General features: G+C 54.0%; 8 protein-coding genes across 8 annotated transcripts; 6 read left to right on the top strand and 2 right to left on the bottom strand.

The window, feature by feature from the left end:
• Positions 1-1660: 1660 nt before the first annotated feature.
• N7459_003032 (uncharacterized protein) lies at positions 1661-1873 on the top strand (the record flags this gene model as incomplete). The annotated part of the gene is made up of 1 exon (XM_056942217.1): positions 1661-1873. The coding sequence occupies one exon, from the start codon at positions 1661-1663 to the stop codon at positions 1871-1873; it is 213 nt and encodes a 70-aa protein (XP_056802100.1).
• Positions 1874-4709: 2836 nt separating this feature from the next.
• On the top strand, positions 4710-6938 carry N7459_003031 (uncharacterized protein; the record flags this gene model as incomplete). Its single annotated transcript, XM_056942216.1, has 1 exon — positions 4710-6938. The coding sequence occupies one exon, from the start codon at positions 4710-4712 to the stop codon at positions 6936-6938; it is 2229 nt and encodes a 742-aa protein (XP_056802099.1).
• Positions 6939-8848: 1910 nt separating this feature from the next.
• N7459_003030 (uncharacterized protein) lies at positions 8849-9808 on the top strand (the record flags this gene model as incomplete). Its single annotated transcript, XM_056942215.1, has 3 exons — positions 8849-8928; positions 9098-9341; positions 9404-9808. The coding sequence occupies 3 exons, from the start codon at positions 8849-8851 to the stop codon at positions 9806-9808; spliced, it is 729 nt and encodes a 242-aa protein (XP_056802098.1).
• A 448-nt stretch (positions 9809-10256) lies between these two features.
• Positions 10257-10932, top strand: N7459_003029 (thioredoxin family protein; the record flags this gene model as incomplete). The annotated part of the gene is made up of 2 exons (XM_056942214.1): positions 10257-10561; positions 10635-10932. Coding segments are annotated over 2 exons (603 nt in total), but the record flags the coding sequence as incomplete, so codon positions are not given.
• Positions 10933-11737: 805 nt separating this feature from the next.
• N7459_003028 (uncharacterized protein) lies at positions 11738-12950 on the bottom strand (the record flags this gene model as incomplete). Its single annotated transcript, XM_056942213.1, has 3 exons — positions 11738-12556; positions 12596-12663; positions 12719-12950. The coding sequence occupies 3 exons, from the start codon at positions 12948-12950 to the stop codon at positions 11738-11740; spliced, it is 1119 nt and encodes a 372-aa protein (XP_056802096.1).
• Positions 12951-15327: 2377 nt separating this feature from the next.
• On the top strand, positions 15328-17892 carry N7459_003027 (MHYT domain-containing protein; the record flags this gene model as incomplete). The annotated part of the gene is made up of 4 exons (XM_056942212.1): positions 15328-15479; positions 15546-16110; positions 16171-16356; positions 16411-17892. The coding sequence occupies 4 exons, from the start codon at positions 15328-15330 to the stop codon at positions 17890-17892; spliced, it is 2385 nt and encodes a 794-aa protein (XP_056802095.1).
• A 476-nt stretch (positions 17893-18368) lies between these two features.
• N7459_003026 (OPI10 family protein) lies at positions 18369-19103 on the bottom strand (the record flags this gene model as incomplete). The annotated part of the gene is made up of 1 exon (XM_056942211.1): positions 18369-19103. One exon carries the CDS (start codon positions 19101-19103, stop codon positions 18369-18371), a length of 735 nt encoding a protein of 244 aa, XP_056802094.1.
• Positions 19104-19357: 254 nt separating this feature from the next.
• On the top strand, positions 19358-20379 carry N7459_003025 (thiamine pyrophosphokinase-related protein; the record flags this gene model as incomplete). The annotated part of the gene is made up of 2 exons (XM_056942210.1): positions 19358-19398; positions 19452-20379. 2 exons carry the CDS (start codon positions 19358-19360, stop codon positions 20377-20379), a joined length of 969 nt encoding a protein of 322 aa, XP_056802093.1.
• Positions 20380-20522: the final 143 nt, after the last annotated feature.

Raw genomic sequence — 20522 nt, 5'->3', positions numbered from 1 at the left:
GCACATGCTTCTGGTGACATATTTGGGAAGCGAAGGAGATGGTTCGTGAGCAGGGGTTGGTCGCCAAGTCCAAGACATATATCTTCCCGAGATATCAAGTTGTGATGTGGTTTGAGACGAGCGCATGCCATTGCTGCATCTGCAACGCCGCAAAGGCATACAAGAGCAAGTACCCAAGGGCCACGAATATCCACAGGGGTGCCATAGCCTGGTCCCGTCGACAGAAAGTCGGTGAGGGCGTAGGAAGAGCGAATTGCGGGAGCGAAGATGATAGCACAGAATCTTTCGCGGCTGCGAATTCCCGTTTTTTTTTTTCAACTCTTCTGGCAAGGAAAGTAGGACAATACCAGCTTGTCTGTTTGCGAGGGAATGGAAGATAGAGAAGAGGAAGAGAGGGACGTCGAGTAGTTCTCCCCCTCCATGCCATGCTCTCGGGTGGTTGCAAACCCAACCAGACCGAACCTTCACAGCCAAAGTGGCAGGGTCATCTCCGAGACGTTCCATCCAATACGCGTCGATCGTGCGATGGATATCCAGCCATTCAGCGTCCGTTCCGGATGACAACTGCAGCGAGGCGGGGTTCTTCGAAGAGTGCTTCACACGTACTCCGGGCCCCAGCGAACGTCACTAGGAAAGGGCGCTCCTAGACCGTTCTTTCGACAGGCCGAACACAGAATGTGAGCATGAGGCCGTCGCTTTGGTGGTATGGAGCGGCTTGGCGATCAGGGAGTGGGAAAAGGTGCTGGGTAAAACTTAACGTTAACGTTCGTCAATCGAGATCTAGGATGTGGTCGATATGATATGCTTGGGATATGCTCTTTTCTCCCGTTATAAGAAGGTTCTTCGTCCCACCTCATCGTATACTCCTATTCAGCTCCAGTGAAGTTAAATGCCAGTCCTTATTGCACCGATTTAGATACCGCAAAAACGTCAAACAATATCTCGATATATTTGCGACATCAAAACAACTCCCACTGTCTCAGTGTAGAGTAGTACTTGTACCTGGGCGAGTCCATAGCAAGTAGAATCGAGGCTATCGCAATGCAGAAGAACTTTATACGAGCAGAGGTGAGTGTAACACGTATATGCTAGTCGTTAACCATGCAAAGCGCACCGAATTCCACCAAGCCCTGGGGTAAGCCACAACACTAACAATCTGAAGGGATGATAGTTCTCTAGCAAGATCTCGTGCTACCCTCGTCCATGAATCAACGTTTCAAGAAAGCATATCTAGCAATCCGAGGAATCTGGAAAGCCCGGAAACGACTATACAGAATCCCATTTGCCCCAAAGCTCTGATCCGAACTTTTCCAATCACAGATAAAGCCAGGGTTGCCCTTACAGTGTCGGGTCTGGCATTAGATCAACCGCCAACCTGTCAACCGCCAACCATAAACCATCGCAACCCGCGGATCCAAGCAATGATCGCCCCACCATCCCAGCCCCGCTCGGTTCCTGATCCAACGTCCATGCGAGCCTCACCTCCATCTCCCCTATACCCCGTGGGATCGAAGACAGGACCCGAAGACGAGCCTTGCGCTTTACCCGCACGAAGACCGAGCAACTAGCCCGCCGAATCAACCGCCCCGCTCCAGCGAGGTGTACCCACGACATCCCTCCAGGACGTACGGAGCGACGTAAAGTAAGAACCCATTGGACGATGGATGCCCAACACTTGACCGCACTCCCATCCGAATCCCACAAGCCCCGCTCCTCCCTCGATGACCCGGCCTCGGCCTCGTCTGCCGACGCCCGCAGCCATAGCCTTGGATCGTGGTCGATCAAGCGACTCCTGAGTGGCCGCAGGCGCGGCCGATATCGCGTCTTGGAACGAGAGCCGAATCGGCTGCGGAAACGTGTCAGCTCGGGATAGCGCCCTGACAGCTGGCGAATCGACGGCGCTGGGGTGTGATATCAGGAACAAGATGCGTGGCAAAGGGTAAACGGGGTCCCTGCCAGCTGGGTTGCAGGATGATGGTTGCTTGGGTATATGACTATGATCTCGTGTCGAATCTACATGTGGTGTGACTGGAGAGATTGTGGGTTGTATCGTTCGTGGATTGGACTACGGAGTCTGCATCTTATTTGGCGTTATGGAGACCGGGGAGTTCGGATTCAGGGCTTGCTTGGGGTTGCAAATCAGGGAGGATACGTTATATCTCTTTGTCTGAATTCCGCCACACTTTCCATGGGGGGTTTTGGGAGGGAAGTTCTTTTTCGATCACGAATACACGTTGCTGCTGGCTGGCCCGACCTGCGGTCTCATTGGTATTAGTATACTGTGCTCTGTATACGGTATGTTCTCGATTGCTTTCGTGGCGGCTCCCAACTGGCTCTCCTCGAACCCTTGTCTCTGAGAAGAGCATCCTGCATCGGAATGCACACCAGAGAAGCCGCATCACAGGCGTGTGGTTGTTCTTTGACAAGTATACAGTACTAGTGAGGCCACGGCGTAGCTTAGTGGGCGTAAAATCATCCCTGCCCCACGCCATCCAACTAGTGATGCCAGTTACCGACTCGGCTTCACTGCAAAAGTCTAGGCCGGGCTTTTCTAGCACGTCGGCACGATGAGAATCGTTGAGTCTGCACGTTGCGATGCCCAAGGCAATTCAGACACGGCAACCGGCCTGCTCCTTGCAGAGTGATTTAGAGAGTAGGGACGTGTCGATTGCGGGGGAACGATATTGGACGTCGGCAGTCAGATACGCAAAGACCGAGACACGCGAGAGACTTTGCTGATTGTCTCGGGAGAAAGCGGGGGCCATTGAACTAGACTGAAACCCATCTAGTTACATACATCCGGCCAAATGGTCAGCATCATCGGCATGAGGATTGCCTAGGTAGGGAAGATGGAAGGCCTGAGGATTCCTCGATCAGCAAGATGCAAGGCCTCTGAGAGACATTGTGGAACATGTTCTAGCCAGTTTGAGTGGCAAGATCGCGCAATCATTTTGGAGGCGACCTATCATCTCGGGGCCGATTAGTTTAGCCCGGTCGATGAATAGATCGAGGGCGTGAGCCGCGAAATCTTATGGATTCGTGATCTGGTGCGACTCCCCGACGGTGAGCAGAGCCCTTGCCATCTGCACCGGGTCGCTCGATTGGCAACCGGGTGCTGATAGCGGACTCACGCTGGTACGAGGGCGTCGGGGGCCGAATGCGCGGCCTAGGATTGTCGGTGGCGGGAGAACACCGCCACTTTCCCTTTCATTTTGGGAGGCGTTGGGTATGGCTCAGGTACCATCCTCTTGCAGGCTCTATGAAGGATTTGAAGCGACCCTTCGAAAGACCCAAACGAGAAATGCGTTCTGCAGACCACACCGAGTGCACAGTTCCGCTCTCCATCAGCAACAAACTCCGTCACCATCGTCACTAGACCGCCGACTGGGACCGAATCGGCCAAATTGTGCTGATCGTCCCCACCTTGCGAGGTCAATATTCCCTAGTCCCTGCAGGAGGGAAATGCAGGAGCCAGTAGCCAATAGTAAAGACTGACCTAAATTATGATGTGAGCGAGGGTCGCCGTACGAAACGAGAATAGAAGGGAAACAGATAAAAAAAAGGTGAAAAAAAGGTAAAAAAAAGTCTGCAGAATAATCAGCAATTGGTGACGGCGCACATCCATGGTAGCGTCTCCGGTGGCACAGCACCCGTGCCGGGAGCCAGTCAGGGAGGCATGCGTAAGATCAGGCTCCATTCCCGCGTGTCGAGAGCCATCAAGCCAGACGTCCAGACTTGGGGAGCCATGCTCCACCGGGCGCCCAACGGTCCTTGGCCGCAGAAGAGAGGGCACGCGCGCCGGGCACAAGATCCTCGCTTTTGCCGCGAGGATCCGACGAACGCTGCGATGCGCGCGATTGTTGCATGCTGATCCTGTCTGATCGCATCGATCGCGGGTTCGTGTCGAAAGACTCGGTGGAAGCGCGAGGGCGAGAGGGAAGTCGAGTGGGTGAATTCATCCATCCTCCACAACTGGAGACCCAATTTCCAATGTCGGTGCCGATCCGCTTCCCGCGCTCGTGGGACACACTCACGCCGGGTAGGACTGTATCGACTACTCGGTGCAGAAGTGTCGTGCATGGGGCCAGCAGGTACCAGGTACCCGTGCAACTCTACCCCGGACTTTGAGGGAAGATGAGTCGAAGGGGAGTGTAGAAATGCAAAATCCAAGTGTCAAGAATGTGGAATGCCAAGTGGGTTTATTTTTAGGAGAGGAACGAGTCTGGCCCCGACGGCGATGATGGGCTTAATGTGAGGATGATTATGATTCGGTTCATATTAAATTGCCTAGGGATCGCTTTTATGGGGCCTTGACTTCTCCCTCTTGAGACCTTTCGCCCTTTGGCCCTTTTTCTCTTTTTCCCTTTCCCTCTTTTTCCTTTTTTTTCACTTCGCCCTCCGAGCTGAGCTGGTCTACGCCACAACTGCGACGCTTGCTGCCCCCTTTCCTTCCCACCGATCGCTGCCTTGTGCTCGATCTTGGATCATTGCCTCAGAAACCCGAAATCCACTTGATGACGACGGTGGCCCGACGCGTTTTCTGCTCCGCCGCTATTGACCCTTTTGCCTTTGCTGGATTCTCCGTGGTCCCCCAGTTTCCACCCCCCACACTCTGTCCTCGATGAGTCCAGTCGGCCACTTGCGCGCCTGTACCAACACACACTGCGATCACTGACTCCTGGGGCTGGAAGTGCCCTCAACCGGGCGTCATGGCGATATGGCCCTTTGGCCGCAAGAACAAGCGGCATACTATCCAGGTGAGTGCAGCCGAGGCCACCGCCCTGCAGCAGTCTTTGGATCAGGAACCGCCAGCCGTCGTTCCCGAGCCCACGCTGGCCCGCAAACCCTCCCGCCGGCCTTCCAAGCGCCAGAACAACGGCTATCTGTCGCGAAATGGTGACGGCTCGGGCAGCATTCGAGGCTCTGCGCGAGCTTCGATGCACCGCCCGATCTCGTCGCTGGACCAGCGAACGTCCGAAGCAGAGCCGGACCGTGCCGACCCAGACCAGCCTCCCCAGCGACCGCTCTCTCGTACTGGATCGCTTTTGCGGAGGCAGAACCAGAATGGCCCCAAGAAGCTCCGCCGGAAGCTGAGCAAGCGCAAAGCGCATGAGATCATGCGTGAACGCGAGATCAAGATGCTTTCCTCGACGCCGATAGACATCCCCCGTCGGCAGGCTCCCATGGGGAGCGACTACGTGCTGGAGCATCGACGGCGGAGGGCGAACGGTCGACGCATGGATCGGTATAATTCAGACATCAGTCTCTCGATCCGTGATTCCGCCGCGTCGTCCATGTCCGACATCTCCGACCCATATACCTACAAGGTTAACGCATTTGCCGCGTTGACCCCACGACCCGTTGTACGCTACGTCGAAGCGCCTCGCCTCCCCACGTCCAGAAGCAATAACCCTCCCGCGCCTGGTCGATCGGCCGACAAGGATAGACTGCAGGCTTTAACGATGTCGGAGGAGGACCTGTACTATTCGAGACGGCGAGTAAACGAGCTCGCCGATTCATTAGATGCAGGCGCTCTACGAGAACTGCTCGACCGAGACCGCCGTCGCCGAGAGAAAAAACAAGTCGACGATCAAGAGAAGTTGCAGCGCAAATTGCAGCAACAAGCCGACGCCCAGCAAGCAGAAGAGGCGCAGCCAGCTGTTGACATTCCCGAAGAAGTTCAGCCCTCTGTTGTCGTTGCAGAGACTCATGAAGATGCCGTGGTGCAGAAAGAGGAGGCTACGCACAACCCGGTTGAAGAACCCCAAGACAAATCCAAGAATGCCGCGGCCGCTGGGCGTGACTCGCTGGAGAGTGTCCCCGCCACTAGAAACGTTGATGATGGCTCTATGCGTGGGCCGAAGTTGGCTCCGCGCCCCAGCTTTGCCCCTTCGCACGACACGGGCATCTCTCGAACCACGCTCTCCCCATCACAGTCTTCGCTCCGACAGGGAATCAGCAGTGCCAGTCATTCGCAAACATTTGGCATCGGTTCAACCTCTGATCTTTCACAACGCCGGCCCTCCGACACCAGTGGGCGCCGGGGAAACACCATTTCATCCCTCTTCCGACGTGGCTCCTCGCGGCTCAAGCGACGTTACCGCGAGCGATTCCAGGAGTCTAGTCCGGACGTCTCCAACGCCTCTCACGAGTCTTTCTATAAAATTCAAACCCAATCATCACCTCCGCCACCTGTTGTGATCCCTCCGAGAGCCTTTGTTCCCACCGGGACCGTCAAACGTTCCCACTCCAAATTCACCGAGCATTTCGGTGAAGAGCCTATGTCACCCCCAGACTCGCGCTTGCAGTCACCAGATATTCCCGAGCAAGTGCCCGAGTCTTCACTGGAGAATGACCAAGACACTTTCATTCATGACCCAGTCCCAACTGCTGGCATGGATATCGTCAACCCGCGTCGACGTCACCACCAGTCTTGGACTGGAAGTTTCGACGCCGAATCTGACAACGTGCCCTTATCACAGTCTCTGGCTTCGATCGATTCCGAGGGGTCATGGATGTCTGGACAGTTCTTCCGTCGGATGTCACAAAAGCCCAGCAGCCCGGCTCGGACGAACATGCGCTCCTTTGGCGCAGACTCGCTAGACGGGCCGGCCGATACTCTTGATGAAGCTCGCGATTCCATCGATTCCCGTGGTGCCAGCAGCAATGTGATGGGCGAGCCCGAAATGGAAATGGATGCCACTGCTGCCGATGCCAACAAGCCCGCTGAGATGTGGCACCACAGCGAGGTTGGCCGCCGACCGATTGTCGTCAATCCAGTTGCCCGCCCCAAGTCCACACAGGGCATGCTTCGAAGCATTCCCTCGCTCTCCCCCATCTCTGCAGAGGAGGATCAAAGCCCTCCGGAAGAACCCACTCGGCCTCCTGCACCGGCACGAGTAGCCAGTGTGTATGGTGTAATTGAAACTGTCGAGTGAACTTGATCTTTGTGGATCTCGGCGCCATTGAAGTTGATTCACATCTCTTGGTTGATCTTCCATCCCATCTCTCTACCTTTGGGTCGTTCATTGGCTCATCATGGCATGTCTTCCGCACATAGCCCGCCGCTCCTTAGACTTTTCCTTTGTGCTTTCCTTTATGTCATCCCCCTTGTGATATCTGGCGCTAGCCGTCTTCCGTGCTGTACGATGTGATGCTAGGTCTTTGTTGTCCCTCCCCCGTCTTCCCCCTCTTCCCCATCTCCCTCGCCCTTTAGCCCTCTTCACCTGCTGTGCTTGTGATTTTCAAGCTTGTTCGATTTTGTTGATACCCCCCAACTCGCCCCATGTTTTGATTTGAGCTTTGCCCAGGCGCATAAATTCAATCCTGTTCTCATAGCCCCCACCAGCATTGGCCCCCTTCCAAATTGCTTTATTATGATGCATATAGTCCCCGTGGATCTCATCCGCTATCTTGACTTGGACGACTTTCCCTCGAAGAACATCTTTAATCTGACTTTGTTCGCGCCGCATTCGCTGGATGATCATGCCGCTGTATATTTATTCATAGATGCATCTACCTATTGTTATACCCCTTCAAGCTACAAATATTGTCTCCGATACTGCCTGTTGAAGTGCATCGTCTTACCGATGAGTTCTGATCCTCAAGTGGATTCCCCCTTGTTCGCGTCTATCCCAGGGAGTTACACTAGCCTCTACTGCCCCGCAGCGCCAGAGTCTGGGATCTGCGTCTCCTAGGCATATGCCCGATGTTATCTCAATCCTTCAAAGCTGTTTCTTCCAACTATTCTGGAATACGACAGAAAAGTTGGAAAGATTAGTCAGACTTGAAATGAATGTGTTGATGTCAAATCCTGGTGCTATTTCTTTACTTGCTATATGTTCATCGAGTGAACTGGTACGGGAGGACGTATTGCTGCGGTGTAGGGTGGCTGTTGATACTATTGTGCTGACGTCAAGCAATTGGACTTGAAGAAGCTACTGGAACCAACGCGAGGATCGAAGCATGCAACTGCATGCTGTCAGATGAACGGCATCCAAAGTATCGAGAATGTGAGATGATGTCTTTCCTAATATCTGTCAGCCTGGTCAAAATAGCAAGAGATGCCTGTGGGATTGCAACGTCGAATTTCCCCAGCGTTAACTGTTATTGCTTCCACGGAGACGTCTGTTTCCAAACAGCTAGGCTGAAATGAATGTCAGTTGACTGATGTGTTTTGGCTCTACAGGTCATAATACTAGACCATCTGTGATACTAGTATCATTGGTAGAGGAGTCTAGACCAACCGGGTTAGAAAACTGCCAGATTGTGATTTCAATGATCACAACATAATAATGACCTTAAATGGTGCGGAATCACATCACAGCAAGCTCAGTAACTATACTACCCTGAGTCTACACCTTCTTTCTCTTCGATACTGACTTCGATACTGATATAGTAGGTGATACGAAATCATGATTCTGTGTTTGTCTACAGGCCATACTAAATTGTTTCGACAAGGCCAATCTCAGGACCGGGAGACCTGATAGAAAGCATCGAACTGGCTGAAACATTGGGGGCGGGGGTTTTCCGAAGGCGGTTAGGACTCACGTATGCTACCTGCTAAGCGGTGAAAGATCATATAGATAACCTCTCCGCTTCCAACATCTCGCCTGGCATTCGCGTAATGGCGCCCGATCCTAGGCCGAAGCCTTTTCGTGATATATTACGCGATAATAATAACTTTCTTGTCCCACCTCTTCAGTGGACCTCACGTCATCTGGATCTGGTAGGGTGTCGATTCGAAGACGTCGCAACTCTTGACTGCACTGAATCGACTGAAAACAGGGACGGTGGTCATAGTCAAGGATGTTCTGCAAAGCAGCCAAATGACGTGGAAGACTTAGCTATGCACCTATCTCCTATCATCAAGCGGCAACGTCTCATCAACATTTTGGCAGGCGAGAATGGCAGATTTGCATCTCCTAAGTAAGAACTGCAGTCTGACAGACTGCCCCATTCACCTATCTATAGGTGCCTGACTGATGCCCCTGAGCAGAAAAGGAGCTCCATTCTATTTTCAAGGCCGAATGGTTCACCAACCAGAATATTGTGTGTTTCATCGTCATGAAAGGTCCATCGATCACGTCCATAACAGCTCGCCTCTGGTGGTCGGTTATGTCCACTACACAGACGTTAATAGAGATCGCGACAGACAATTCCGGCCTTGCCCTGGTCCAAAACGATCCATCAACTACGTCGGCTGGGAGATCTGCAAGAAGAGGGTCGCCCAGACCACTCCGAAGGAATGGATCGAAGATTCATATTTCTTGTGCCACTTGTTAGCCTTTGCGCAGCTTCAGGAGCACAAGCTCAAACCATCAGACCAAGTTACCTACACAGTATGTTTTTGGCCTAGTAATACTTGCTAACAGTTTGTTGAGCCCTGCTGATTCGCGTCCAGTCACGTCTTCTTGTGACCAACGTCTTAGATAAGGAACACATCCTTTTCTACGAGGCCCAGATCATCACTGAGCTTCTGGATGCGCTCAGGGACCCGAAGACCGCGACAATGCCCATGAAGTGGCCTGCTATTCGGCGGAAGAAAATCCCGTACAAGCCGTATGATACCTTTGCAGATCGCCTCGTCGCCGAGCTGGTGGCTCCCTGTCCCTTGTCCTCTGGCAATTCTCCGCCCTCTGTTAGTCCTTCGACTTCAACCGATAACGTGAACCATGTGAGTGAACATGGCCAGAAAAGACTGCACGAACAGGAAGACAGTGGATCATACAAGGTCAGACGAACTTCAAAAGGGATAGGTGGTCCTCTCATTATCGACCAAGGCGCAGGGGAACTCTCTGCATGTTGAGGATTGGAGCATTTCTAGCGCGTTTCGAAGGCATTGTCTTGCTTCCTGCATAGCGAACATATTCTTCAGATGAGATTCGGGTGCATTCTGATAGTGAATATCTAGTAATCAAGAATTTGATCATTTCGAGCGCAGCTCTCTACGGATATATCCTGTTGACATTTACGCATTAAGCAGGCTTTTCGCCGTCACCCCGATTTACTCGGTAACTATAGTTAGTCCAGAAGCGTCCAATTCGTAAGCAGCCGAGCACGCCATAACCGACCCCCGTACTGCCTCCCTCCACCGCCTGGTCTCCTTTTCTTCCTCGACAGCATCACCCATCCATTGGTTGGCCTAGATTGCACCAGCCGAGTCGACGTGTGACAAATCCTACCATGGCCTCTGTAAGTGACTAAACCCATGGCCCCCCTCTTCGAAGGTCGTGGCGGTGCCAGCTGGAGTCCAGATTAATCAGCCCGGTGCACCGCGCTCTTACCTAAGCTCTCCGTCGCAACGTCATCGGCCTATAAAAGCTGCAGCGCCCCTCCACGGTGCCCCTCATCGGAAATCTAACATCCCGCTGCAGATCCGACCTTCCTTCCGCCTCGCCCGCTTTCCATCTCTGTCCAGAGCCACTCCGTCTCTACTTCGCTCCTCTCTGCCTCAGCGCTTCGCTTTTGTGCCATCCCCCCGCTCCTTTACCTCTACCCCGATCCCGCAATTCTCGCGATCAACCTTGAAAATGGGTGGCAACGTTGTTGAGATCACCTCGTGCGTATACCCCAGATATGCCCCTCCAAGTTGCATCTGTCCGAACCGTGGCTAACTCATCTCTATCCTACAGCGCCGAGGAGTTCCAGCAGAAGGTCCTGGGTGCCTCCGACCCCGTGCTCGTCGACTTCTTCGCCGAGTGGTGCGGTCCCTGCAAGGCCATCTCCCCGGCCATCGAGAAGATGAGCGAGGCCCACACCTCGGTCAAGTTCTACAAGGTGGACGTCGACAAGCTCCAGGATGTGGCCGCCAACAACGGCATCTCCGCCATGCCCACCTTCCTTTTCGTGAAGGGCGGCGAGAAGATCGATATCGTCCGCGGCGCCAACCCTCCCGCCATCCAGGCCGGTCTCCAGAAGCTGCTCCAGTAAACAGGGACACTCAGAGATTGGTGTGACACTTTCTTAGCATTTAGTGGTTAGGCTTCATCTTGTTCTATTTTAATTTTGGAGACGAGGGAATTTAATCTCCGGGCCCTGGGGCTTTTTATCTCCTTGATTTTCAATAGATTCCATGACTGATAGTGCATTCGTAGCTTGCTCGAGCTGGCTGCGATGCTGGTCAATGCCTATCATGACACGCACACGCTCGTTATGCTGTTCATTCGTGGATGATTTTGCAGGCTCGTGTGGGGTTCCCGCAGCCGTGGTTGTGCGCTGGTTCAAGAAACCCCAAAACGCTGTTCTCGGTAGACGTTATCAAGGAAGTCCCGACCCTTCCATGCATGATCTCTTGCATCATGCATGCAAGCGGTGATAGTTCTCCTGCAGCAGTTAATGCCTGCATCTGTGCGGCGAACACGTAGGATTTCCCCGTCTCGCATCGAAGCTCACAGAAATCAGTCTTGTTTAATCCACGAGGTGGTCCTAACCGAGTATTTATAGGGCATATTGTGACCAGCTGAACACTTCTAGCATCGCCTACCGAGTCTGAGTCCCATGGGTGCTGGTGCTTCTATAGAAGCCCATCAATGAACAGAGTATTTGGAAATCAGTGCATTGGAATTGATGCTAAGAATTGGGGAAATGCAAATCCCGAGGGTACTACAGACAATACCCAACCAAGACCAGTCGCAACTTCATCTCGGTGCACAAGTCTTCATTCTACACAATTGATCTTCGTGATGATATGATTTACCACTTTGTTGATGGCCGAAATCTGCAGCTGAGTTTTGCTTCAACTTGTGGAATGTCTATACCACTCGATACTGAATCCAAGTTGCTCTGGCTCTCCCAAAGAAAGCATATGAAGAAGTCCGCGCTTCTCCAGGTTCTGACAGAATGTTTTCCTCTGAAAGAAATCCTCTGCTGAGTCGTGCTGTTCGATGCCACCGCTATAGCTATCCGGTTTTCCACTATTAGCTTCTTTAGGCTTGGTTACCTCTCTGGTGCGACAGAGCACAAAAGCCCACCAAGATCTGAAACTGTTCCATAATCCGCGAATAACGCGGCCTATTACTGCACGCCATTGCGAAGTAGATATTTTTTCGGCTTCGGTGTCTCTCCGCCTGCTTCTTCCAGGAAGGAGCGTCTCTGTGTATGTGGCTAATTCTGCAATCGTGGCATACTTGTTGTGCCAATATTTGATGATGATGTCGTCAATCAATGGATCACTATCTAACCTCGGAAATTCTATGTCCTGGAGTAAATCCATAACTTTGCGTCTATGCTCTTTTGGATCCTCGGTGAGACGTTGATCTCCGTAAACCTTAAAGCCGTAGTTTATAAGGTAGTACAAAGAGCCCAAGGCGAATTGTTCGGTTCGAGGACCTAGGAACCCGGAACTCCCACGTCGTCCTTGATCCTGCTCGTTGCTGTTGAGTATTCGTCTATATGGGGCGATGCAAGCTTTAAAATCTGACCCAATTTCAGCCGTATAATTAAAATCTGACAGTTTTAATTGGTTACGGTCAAGTAAGATATTTTTAGGTCGTAGGTCGCTATGTGCGAGATTGAGCGATTCTAGAAAAGCAACGGCTTGAGCGAGGTCGTTTATCTATTCCTTTTGTAGGGACAGAGGCTCCAGTTTCTCCACCTTAGTAACTATAGCTGTGTGCTGGTCGCGAGTGTGGTTGTTTTGTATTCTCGAACAGAGGGTTATATCTAGTGAGGCGGTTAGTTGGGAGACATAATTATCAAATACTAATAAGGGTCGTACCTCTTATATACTCGAGGAAGATGCCGTTATCTGCATAGAAGCACTGGACTATGGAAGGGCAGGGTGGATGAGAAAAGGCCTTATAGACCTTGAGTTCTTTTTGAAACTGCTCTTTCTCAAAGTCGCCAGATTTCGGGACCTTGACCACGATGCGAGGATGGACCTCATAGACAAAGGAGATGCCTCCTTTCCAGACCCAGTGCACATCAGGGAACTGTTGCCGGATATCCATAGTGATAAAAACTATAACAGATTGGAAGAGGATGCGCAGAGAAAAGTGTTTCTGGGCGTACGAGGGGGGTGAGCAGAGGGAAGAAAAGGGGTCAAGGGGGTTTGGATAGCTAGATCTAGGTAGCTAGTTAGCTAAACTGATTATGCTTGGTGCCTTAATACCAAGGCATCAACAGCCTGTCGGAATATACCACTTATTCCTGCTGCACTGTGGTATCTCCGTCGCCCAAGTGCTCAACGGGCTAGAGCTACTCTCAACGCTGAATCTATGGACTCTATCTGTTTGGGTTGCCTTGTTAGACTGAGGCGTCGATGAGGCGGCTCTGTATGCCGACGCGGACGAGGTTGACACGAGAGATACTGTTGAGCCAATGAGCGCGACGGCTGGAGAGAGGCAAGATAATAGCGAGTTGTTTTGACACTGCGGAGGGGTAAGTTCTTTAAATCTTTAATTCAATTCAATCTTTCCGCTGCCACAGTTCAACACCGGAATTGAATGTGCTCGATGTGTCTTCTGGATACTCGGGTTAGGGTTGGGCCCAGTTGCCCCAAAGAAAGACCAGCCCTACAGTATCGCAGATGGATATAGCGAGCGTCCATCGTGGAGTAACCCACATGGCGCACAACAACGGCGTAGGGACACACCCGATGGATAAGCAACAGTTGACAGGTTGACCCCTTGCTTTCGACCCATCACTTTCCTATCCACCCAACGCCCACCAGACACTACCGGGCGTGAACTGAGCAGCGGAATGGAGTTGCAGCCATGCCCGACTCAAAGTGCATTCACCCATGTGGAGACAAAACTATCTGGCCAACGGGCAGTGTCGGACTGTTTGACTGGAACAGGATGATGACAAGTCCAGGCCCAACCCGAGCTGACGGATCAGATCGATCGGGGCTTTCCAAGGTTGGGACCGAATGGGCAGAGACGAACTTGTTGTCAGCCGTGGGTGAGCAAAAACATCATCTCACCGTGAATCCGCGCCACTCGAACTTGCCGAATCACGGCGTCCGCGGTGGGGAATCCAATGGATTAATCTTTTTTTCAGCTCGTCGTCTTTCCACCAGCGCTGAGCCATACCGGAGCTCTCCGTGCCTGACGTGCGACTCTAACCTCCACGGTGGCTCTTGGTCATTTCGCGAGTGGGAAAACCCCACGCGATCACGATCGCGCTCGCGTTCTCCCACTACAGTATAGACGCCAGACGTGCGCTAAGGCGAACTTGGCTTTTGTGACCGGTCATGCCTTGACTTGCATATCTGGACGTGCAGACGATAGAGAATCGTCGCAGGCGAGCTCTCCTATTCGTGTGGGGCTCTTCATCCAGCCAAACTTCATTCGAACCCGACGACACGGCGCAGCTGAACTTGCCTCTAGCGGCGATGAGCCGTCTTCATTAATTTGTCGGACCGAAGAGCAAGGCCACAACATGACTATCTTGTGAGAGGACCGGTCGTCCATACTTTCTAGCAAAGAGGAGTTTGCAAGCAACGCGCGCAGCACTACTGCAACAATCGCATTATCACACACCGGACCGTGGCGCCGCCCAGCCAATTTATCGTCGTGACAGCGCTACTCTGTATGGCCGCAGACCTGGATGGCGCGAGCTCGCTCGCTGATACGCTCCGATCCGATCCAGAGCTCCATCGTTCTCGACCCGCTACGATCCGATCTATGGAACCCGCCTATCGGGCGACCACTGCGAGAGCAGAATGGGAGCAAAACCACATGCCCTCGCTTCCAAAGTCCACTTCTGATCAGCCATTCATGGGGCACAGGCCCCGTGTTGTTTACCTTTGCTGCTGGATCACATCGATTAATCTGAAACCTTTCCCAGCTTCCTTGGCCACTCGGCACTGGACCGATTGACCGCAGGATTGCCATGCGACTTTGACCGGGGAAACTAGACGACTGATGGAGTCACTCGCAGGCGATGCACAGAGGCCGGTGGGCCCCAATCGTCTTTCTAGATTGAATCTGGTTCCATTACGCTCGCCTATGGGCTTAATAAATTGCCCGGTGGGATGCTAGCCCGAGTCGGCAAATGCACTGCCAGGGTATGGCTATCCTTATTATACTTATTCGAACCCTCGCCCGGCCCTTTGCGAACGAGATCTGACGCTAGAAGGGGATCATCGCCACCAGCCCTACCGAGACTTGAATCGGACCCTCTCTTATGATCTCGTCCGATACTTATCTTCCTTTCCCGAATATCCTTTACTCTACCTGCGGCCAGTTTCACTTCTTCATGTCTTCCCGGTTGATTGAATAAACGCTCAAGTCGACCCCGGCTCTTCTCGCATTTTCGCTCAGGGAATATACCGCACAGACGATCCCCGGGCCGTAGCTCGTCACCCTAACCCCATCAAACAAGATGACGAGTACCGACACTTCAAATGAGCCTTTGGTTTCCATATCCTATCTGGCCGGGTACATCTTTCTATCCTATGTGATCTCCTCGATGGGATGTGCGACCACTCTGGAACTTCTCCACCGGAGGACATCTAGATCAGGCTTCTACAATTGGTATGTTCTAATCTACCGTTAATTGATCTACCCCTCTGGGACAGCCCTCACTATCCTGAACAATAGGTACCTACTACTCACATCTTCTATCACCATGGGTGGCATCGGGATCTGGTGCATGCACTTCATCGGTAACCGCGCCATCGTTCTCGGCAACGGAGACCAAAACATCCAGATTGTATACAACGTCGCCTTCACCGGAACATCGTTCGTGCTGCCGGTAGTCGTCTTGCTTGCTGCGTTCTACTCTGTCGGCGTCGAGCAGAAGGCCAGTTATATTCGCATCCTCACGGGCGGCCTACTGACCGGAAGCTCGGTGTGCGGCATGCACTACGTCGGCCAGCTGGGCATTGCCAACTACAAGTGTTCGTACCATGTCGCCAACGTCGTCGGATCCGCCGTTATCGCCATTTTCTCCAGTACCGCTGCGCTGGGGATCTTCTTCCGCTGGAGGGCAACGTGGACGGATAGCTGGTGGAGACGCGGGATCTGTGCCTTCCTGCTAGCCGGTGCTGTCTCGGGAATGCATTGGACGGCGGCAGTTGGGACGGTGTATCGTGAGCGGGACGAATCAGTGCAAAAGGGGACACAGCTGTCCAGGAGCCAGGTTGTGATCATCTGCGCTGTGTTGGTCAGTAGATTGTGGTCTGTTTCGGTTAGAATGGGTTGAGAACTGACACAAGACCTCTAGGCCTGTGTCTCCTGCGTGATTTTGTCTGCCTGTGCTATTGTGGCTGGTGGAAACCGCCGACGATCGACAACTCGTGCCCATCAACTTGTTCTCGCCTGTGCCTACTTTGACCCGGCTGGACGGGTTATGGTCACGCCCCAGGCTCTTCTGCCGACTCGGAAGATCGTCGACCATTATATTGGACGGGTTCGTTTGACTCATGTCAGCCGTGGGACTACTCAGGCTAACACTACTTTGTAGACTTTCAAGGATGACGATCTGACTCGCACGCATCCCACGTTCCTATGGGCTTTCAGGGCCAGTCGAAATTGGCCAGTGGTCAAAGATCTTATCCCGTTCATGCGAAACCGCCTCGAATCCGAAGAACAAGCCATCCAAAAGCATGTACTGTCGCGTGGAGCGGTGATGGACAAGGAAACAGAGCTGCAAACCGACTTTGACACGCTCTTCAAGCAGCTATTCTGCGTCACAGCCCAGGAACTTTCGAACGAACTACGCCAACCACTCCAGGACCTGGGAACCCTATATGATGACGTCCTAGCCACGGCCATTCCTGTCTCGCGTCTTTCTCGAGCGATGGGTCGCTCGTCCTTGCGTACCGGGAAGGGTCAGTTGATATTCAGTGTTCGACAACTCCAGAAGCATGAAGCATCTCGGTTGGCCTCGTCAGGATTCCGATTTGCGACGATCGAGCATATCACCTCCATGCTCTCTCGTCGGATCCATGTTCCAGAAACAGCCCTTCTCGATCATCTTCGCGACATGCGCGACTACGCCACATCCAACCGGGCCTTTGGGGAAGGCGTGCATTTGATCTCGTTCGTCATGCGCCCTACCGTCCAGGACCACTTCGAGATCCTCACTACGAAGGGCACCGGCAATCCCTTGCCATCGGCGACTCTACCCATGAAACGGCTGCAGGTTCAGCACTTGGATATCATCTCTCATATGGAAGGCTGGTCAATGGACATCTGCCTGAAATACCTCCAGTCCAAAGCCGCCGAGCAAATGGATCCCAGCATGGACCAGTTCCGCGCACATCTGATACAGGCCATTACCTCGCTGTCCCAATCACTGCCAGAGGAGATGCGCACTGCCGCACGATTCTGCGCCCGACCTCTCATGGCGTCTTGTCGCAGCACCACCCGACACTCCGAGGAGATCCACCAGCCGCAGCATTGCACACTGCTCACATTCTGCGTCGCCGGCACGCTGGACACGCAAGTGCCCGCCCCCGACTACAACTTCACCCCCTTCCGCCTCTTCCGCGTCCAGCAGCAAGTCAACGACAGCATCGCCGACCGCGACGGATTCTCGCGCGAGCTGACCCAAGAACTCTACTGCACCGACGTGCGCTCGGGCTCGTCCTCGTCAGAGTCGGAGCTCGTCTCCTCGAAACGCGCGGCTCTTCTGCGCCTGTGGCCCTCGCGGAAGCCCTCGACGCCAGCGCCGTCGGCTCATTCCCAGGAGTCGTTGGTCGAGCGCAAGGCCGCTGCGCTGGGAGATATCACCGTGCAGAAGGAGGTGCGCGTGGACGTTACCCGGCTGCACGAGAATGACGTCCAGAATGCTGTTGGCACGCACGATGCTGTCGTCGCGGCGGGCGATGCTGCTACCACGCCTTCTACCTACGTCGATGAGCTGTATAGCCTGTACTACGCCCCTGGAATCCGCCTGCGGCCGGATTCGGCATTCCCTGGGATGTACAGATCCGAGTTATGAATTCCTTTATGGTAGGGGGTTGTCTGCTTCGACTGTGATTGATGCAATTTGCTTATTGGCGCTGATACGGAGTGACCAGTCTGGATGGGTCCTAGGGAGGGGAGTCATTGATATTTTCTTTATATTGTTACATTCCTGCCGTGACTGGGCAGGCCCGGGTTGTCTATAATAGTCCATCTCTGTATATACTCAACGAAACAAACAACATTGGAAATATCCACGAAGGCAAATAGTTCATACACTCGCTCTGGATAGACCTAGCCGGCCCTTCTTCAATCATACACACAAGAGTCGACAAAGACTCACATCCAAAACCAGACAATCGTAACACGTTCCAGGATGAAAGACAAAGAAAAGCAGTCGCTCAATCCTCAATGCAAGATCATATACTCCAGGAAAAAAAAAAGATACCACATGCAGGGGACTCTCGCGATGAATAGCGAGAGAAGACGATCCAACCTCAAACGCCGCCCCAGCTAATTCGCATTCGGATCCTCGCGCTCCAAAAATGTGGGATCGATATCAATGCGCCGCTCAAACTTCGCCCACCAGTCCCGGAAGCTCTTCAGCGGCACCACTTCCTGCCCCTTGTTCTTGGGATCCGACTCGGCAAAGCTGGCCAGGAAATTGAACGCGCTGCCGATGATGCGCTGCGCCAGCACCTTGGTCGACACCTGCGTCCGCTGGCGCTGGGCCGGGGACTGGGCGACCAGCGCGGTGGAGGATGGCGCCGGGCCGGCGGGCCGCTCGGTGTCCAGCGCCGCGAGCTGCGGCGCGATGGTCTGCGCGGGCTCGATGGAGATGCCTAGCGTGACGACACCGGCGGGCGCTGCGCCGCTGCCGCCGGTCGTGGTGGAGCCGTCGTCGAGCATCTCGTCTTCTTCCTCTGCCTCGGAGCGGCGCGGGGCATTAGCGTCCTGGTGCTGGGGCGGGCGCACGGTGAAGATGCCTGAGGGTTTCTCGTTGGCTAATGCGCCGACGAAGCGGAAGTCTGTCGGGGTGCCGGTGGTGGGGTCGGGGAGCTGGACGTAGATTGCGGCGCCGGTGGCCGGGGGCAGGACTGTGCCTGGGAGGAGGAAGACCACGATGTCGGTGAAGGCCGGGCTGAGCGGGATCGTGAAGGCGAACTTGGTCGCTTGGCCGTTGGGCTGGCCGTCTACTGCGACGATGTCCGTGATACACGGGCGCCCCGGGATGACAACGGAGAACATGGTCGGGGACGGATGTGGAGGGAGGGTATATAGGAGAGGCGAGGCTGGGCGAGGGCAATTGGGAGGTGGGAAGAAGGGAGAAGCCAGTCGCGGCGGCGGCAGCAGCCTTTGTTCGTTCGGCAGCGCAGTTCCAGCGGATTCCAGGATTCGATGATGCCGGTGACATAAGAGGGCCCTTATCGCGCGATAAGGGCTCCCGCGTGGAAGAGAAGCAGAGAACCCGAACAGAGCCTCGCCTTGTCCTCACGCTCACCATGGCCAAGTCCAATCTGGATCTCGTCCGCGAATGCGATAAGTACAGACTCTCGCGCCCTTCTCTGCGCTTCGCTGTCTTACGGCTCCCGCTAGCTTCCCTTACTACGAGGACAACCGCGCCTTCTACACCGCCAACCTCGCCAACTATCATGCCTTCCAGGTGTCTGGCTACGAGGCCACGCTGGGCTATATCTTGAATGCGGTGGTCGACAAGTTCCCGTGGCAGAAGGAGCACTGGAAGGTCGACTCGACTGCGCAAACAGTCACGCTGTCCACGCCACCCGATGCAACCCCCGAGCACCGCAGCAACGTGGTCGAGCAGAGCATCGCGGAGGCTGTCAAGTCCGGCCACTTTGAGGTCCTCAAAGGCTGGCGCAACGAGAAGTACCCCGTCTTCGGCCCGGGCGGGGAATATCTGTTCGAGATGGAGCGCAGCGCATCCCCGCTATTCGGCATCGTCACCTACGGCGCCCACATGACAGGCTACGTGGAAGATGCCTCGGGGCCGAAACTATGGGTGCCGCGGCGCGCAAAGAACAAACAGACATACCCCAGCATGCTGGACAACACCGTCGCGGGCGGGATGTGCACGGGCGAGAAGCCGTTCGAGTGCATCGTCCGCGAGGCCATGGAGGAAGCGTCCCTCCCCGAGCCGGTGGTGCGCGCTTCGATCGTTGCACGGGGCTGCGTGACCTATACGCATGTGCGGGACGCGCGCGCCGGAGGCGAGATCGGCCTGCTGCAGCCGGAGGTTGAGTATGTCTACGATCTGCGGCTCGACCCCTCGGTGATCCCGCGGCCCGGTGATAGCGAGGTCGAGGAGTTCAATCTGCTGTCGGTTGCCGAGGTGCAGGAGGCGCTGGCACGCGGCGAGTTCAAGCCGAATTGTGCGGTGATCATGATTGACTTCTTCATTCGGCATGGGATCCTCACCGCGGAGAATGAGCCGGACTATTTGGATATCGTGGCGCGACTGCATCGTCGTTTGGAATATCCGACGGCCTCCCACTGCGCGAAGTAGACCGTGTCTCATCTATATAGGACATCGTGCTAGTCAATACATACTCCCCCCGTACAATGTTCAGTCCTCTTCTGTCCTGATAGACTCATGAAAAGAAAAAAAAAGATAATGAGATGTCATGCTGTTATGGATATGGTATCTCG

This window comes from Penicillium hispanicum (genome assembly GCF_028827665.1).
Source record: "Penicillium hispanicum strain IBT 35686 chromosome Unknown utg000003l_segment0_segment0, whole genome shotgun sequence".
Taxonomy (NCBI): domain Eukaryota; kingdom Fungi; phylum Ascomycota; class Eurotiomycetes; order Eurotiales; family Aspergillaceae; genus Penicillium; species Penicillium hispanicum.
Note: the sequence above shows the minus strand (reverse complement) of the source record. Positions and strands in the feature narration are given on the sequence as shown.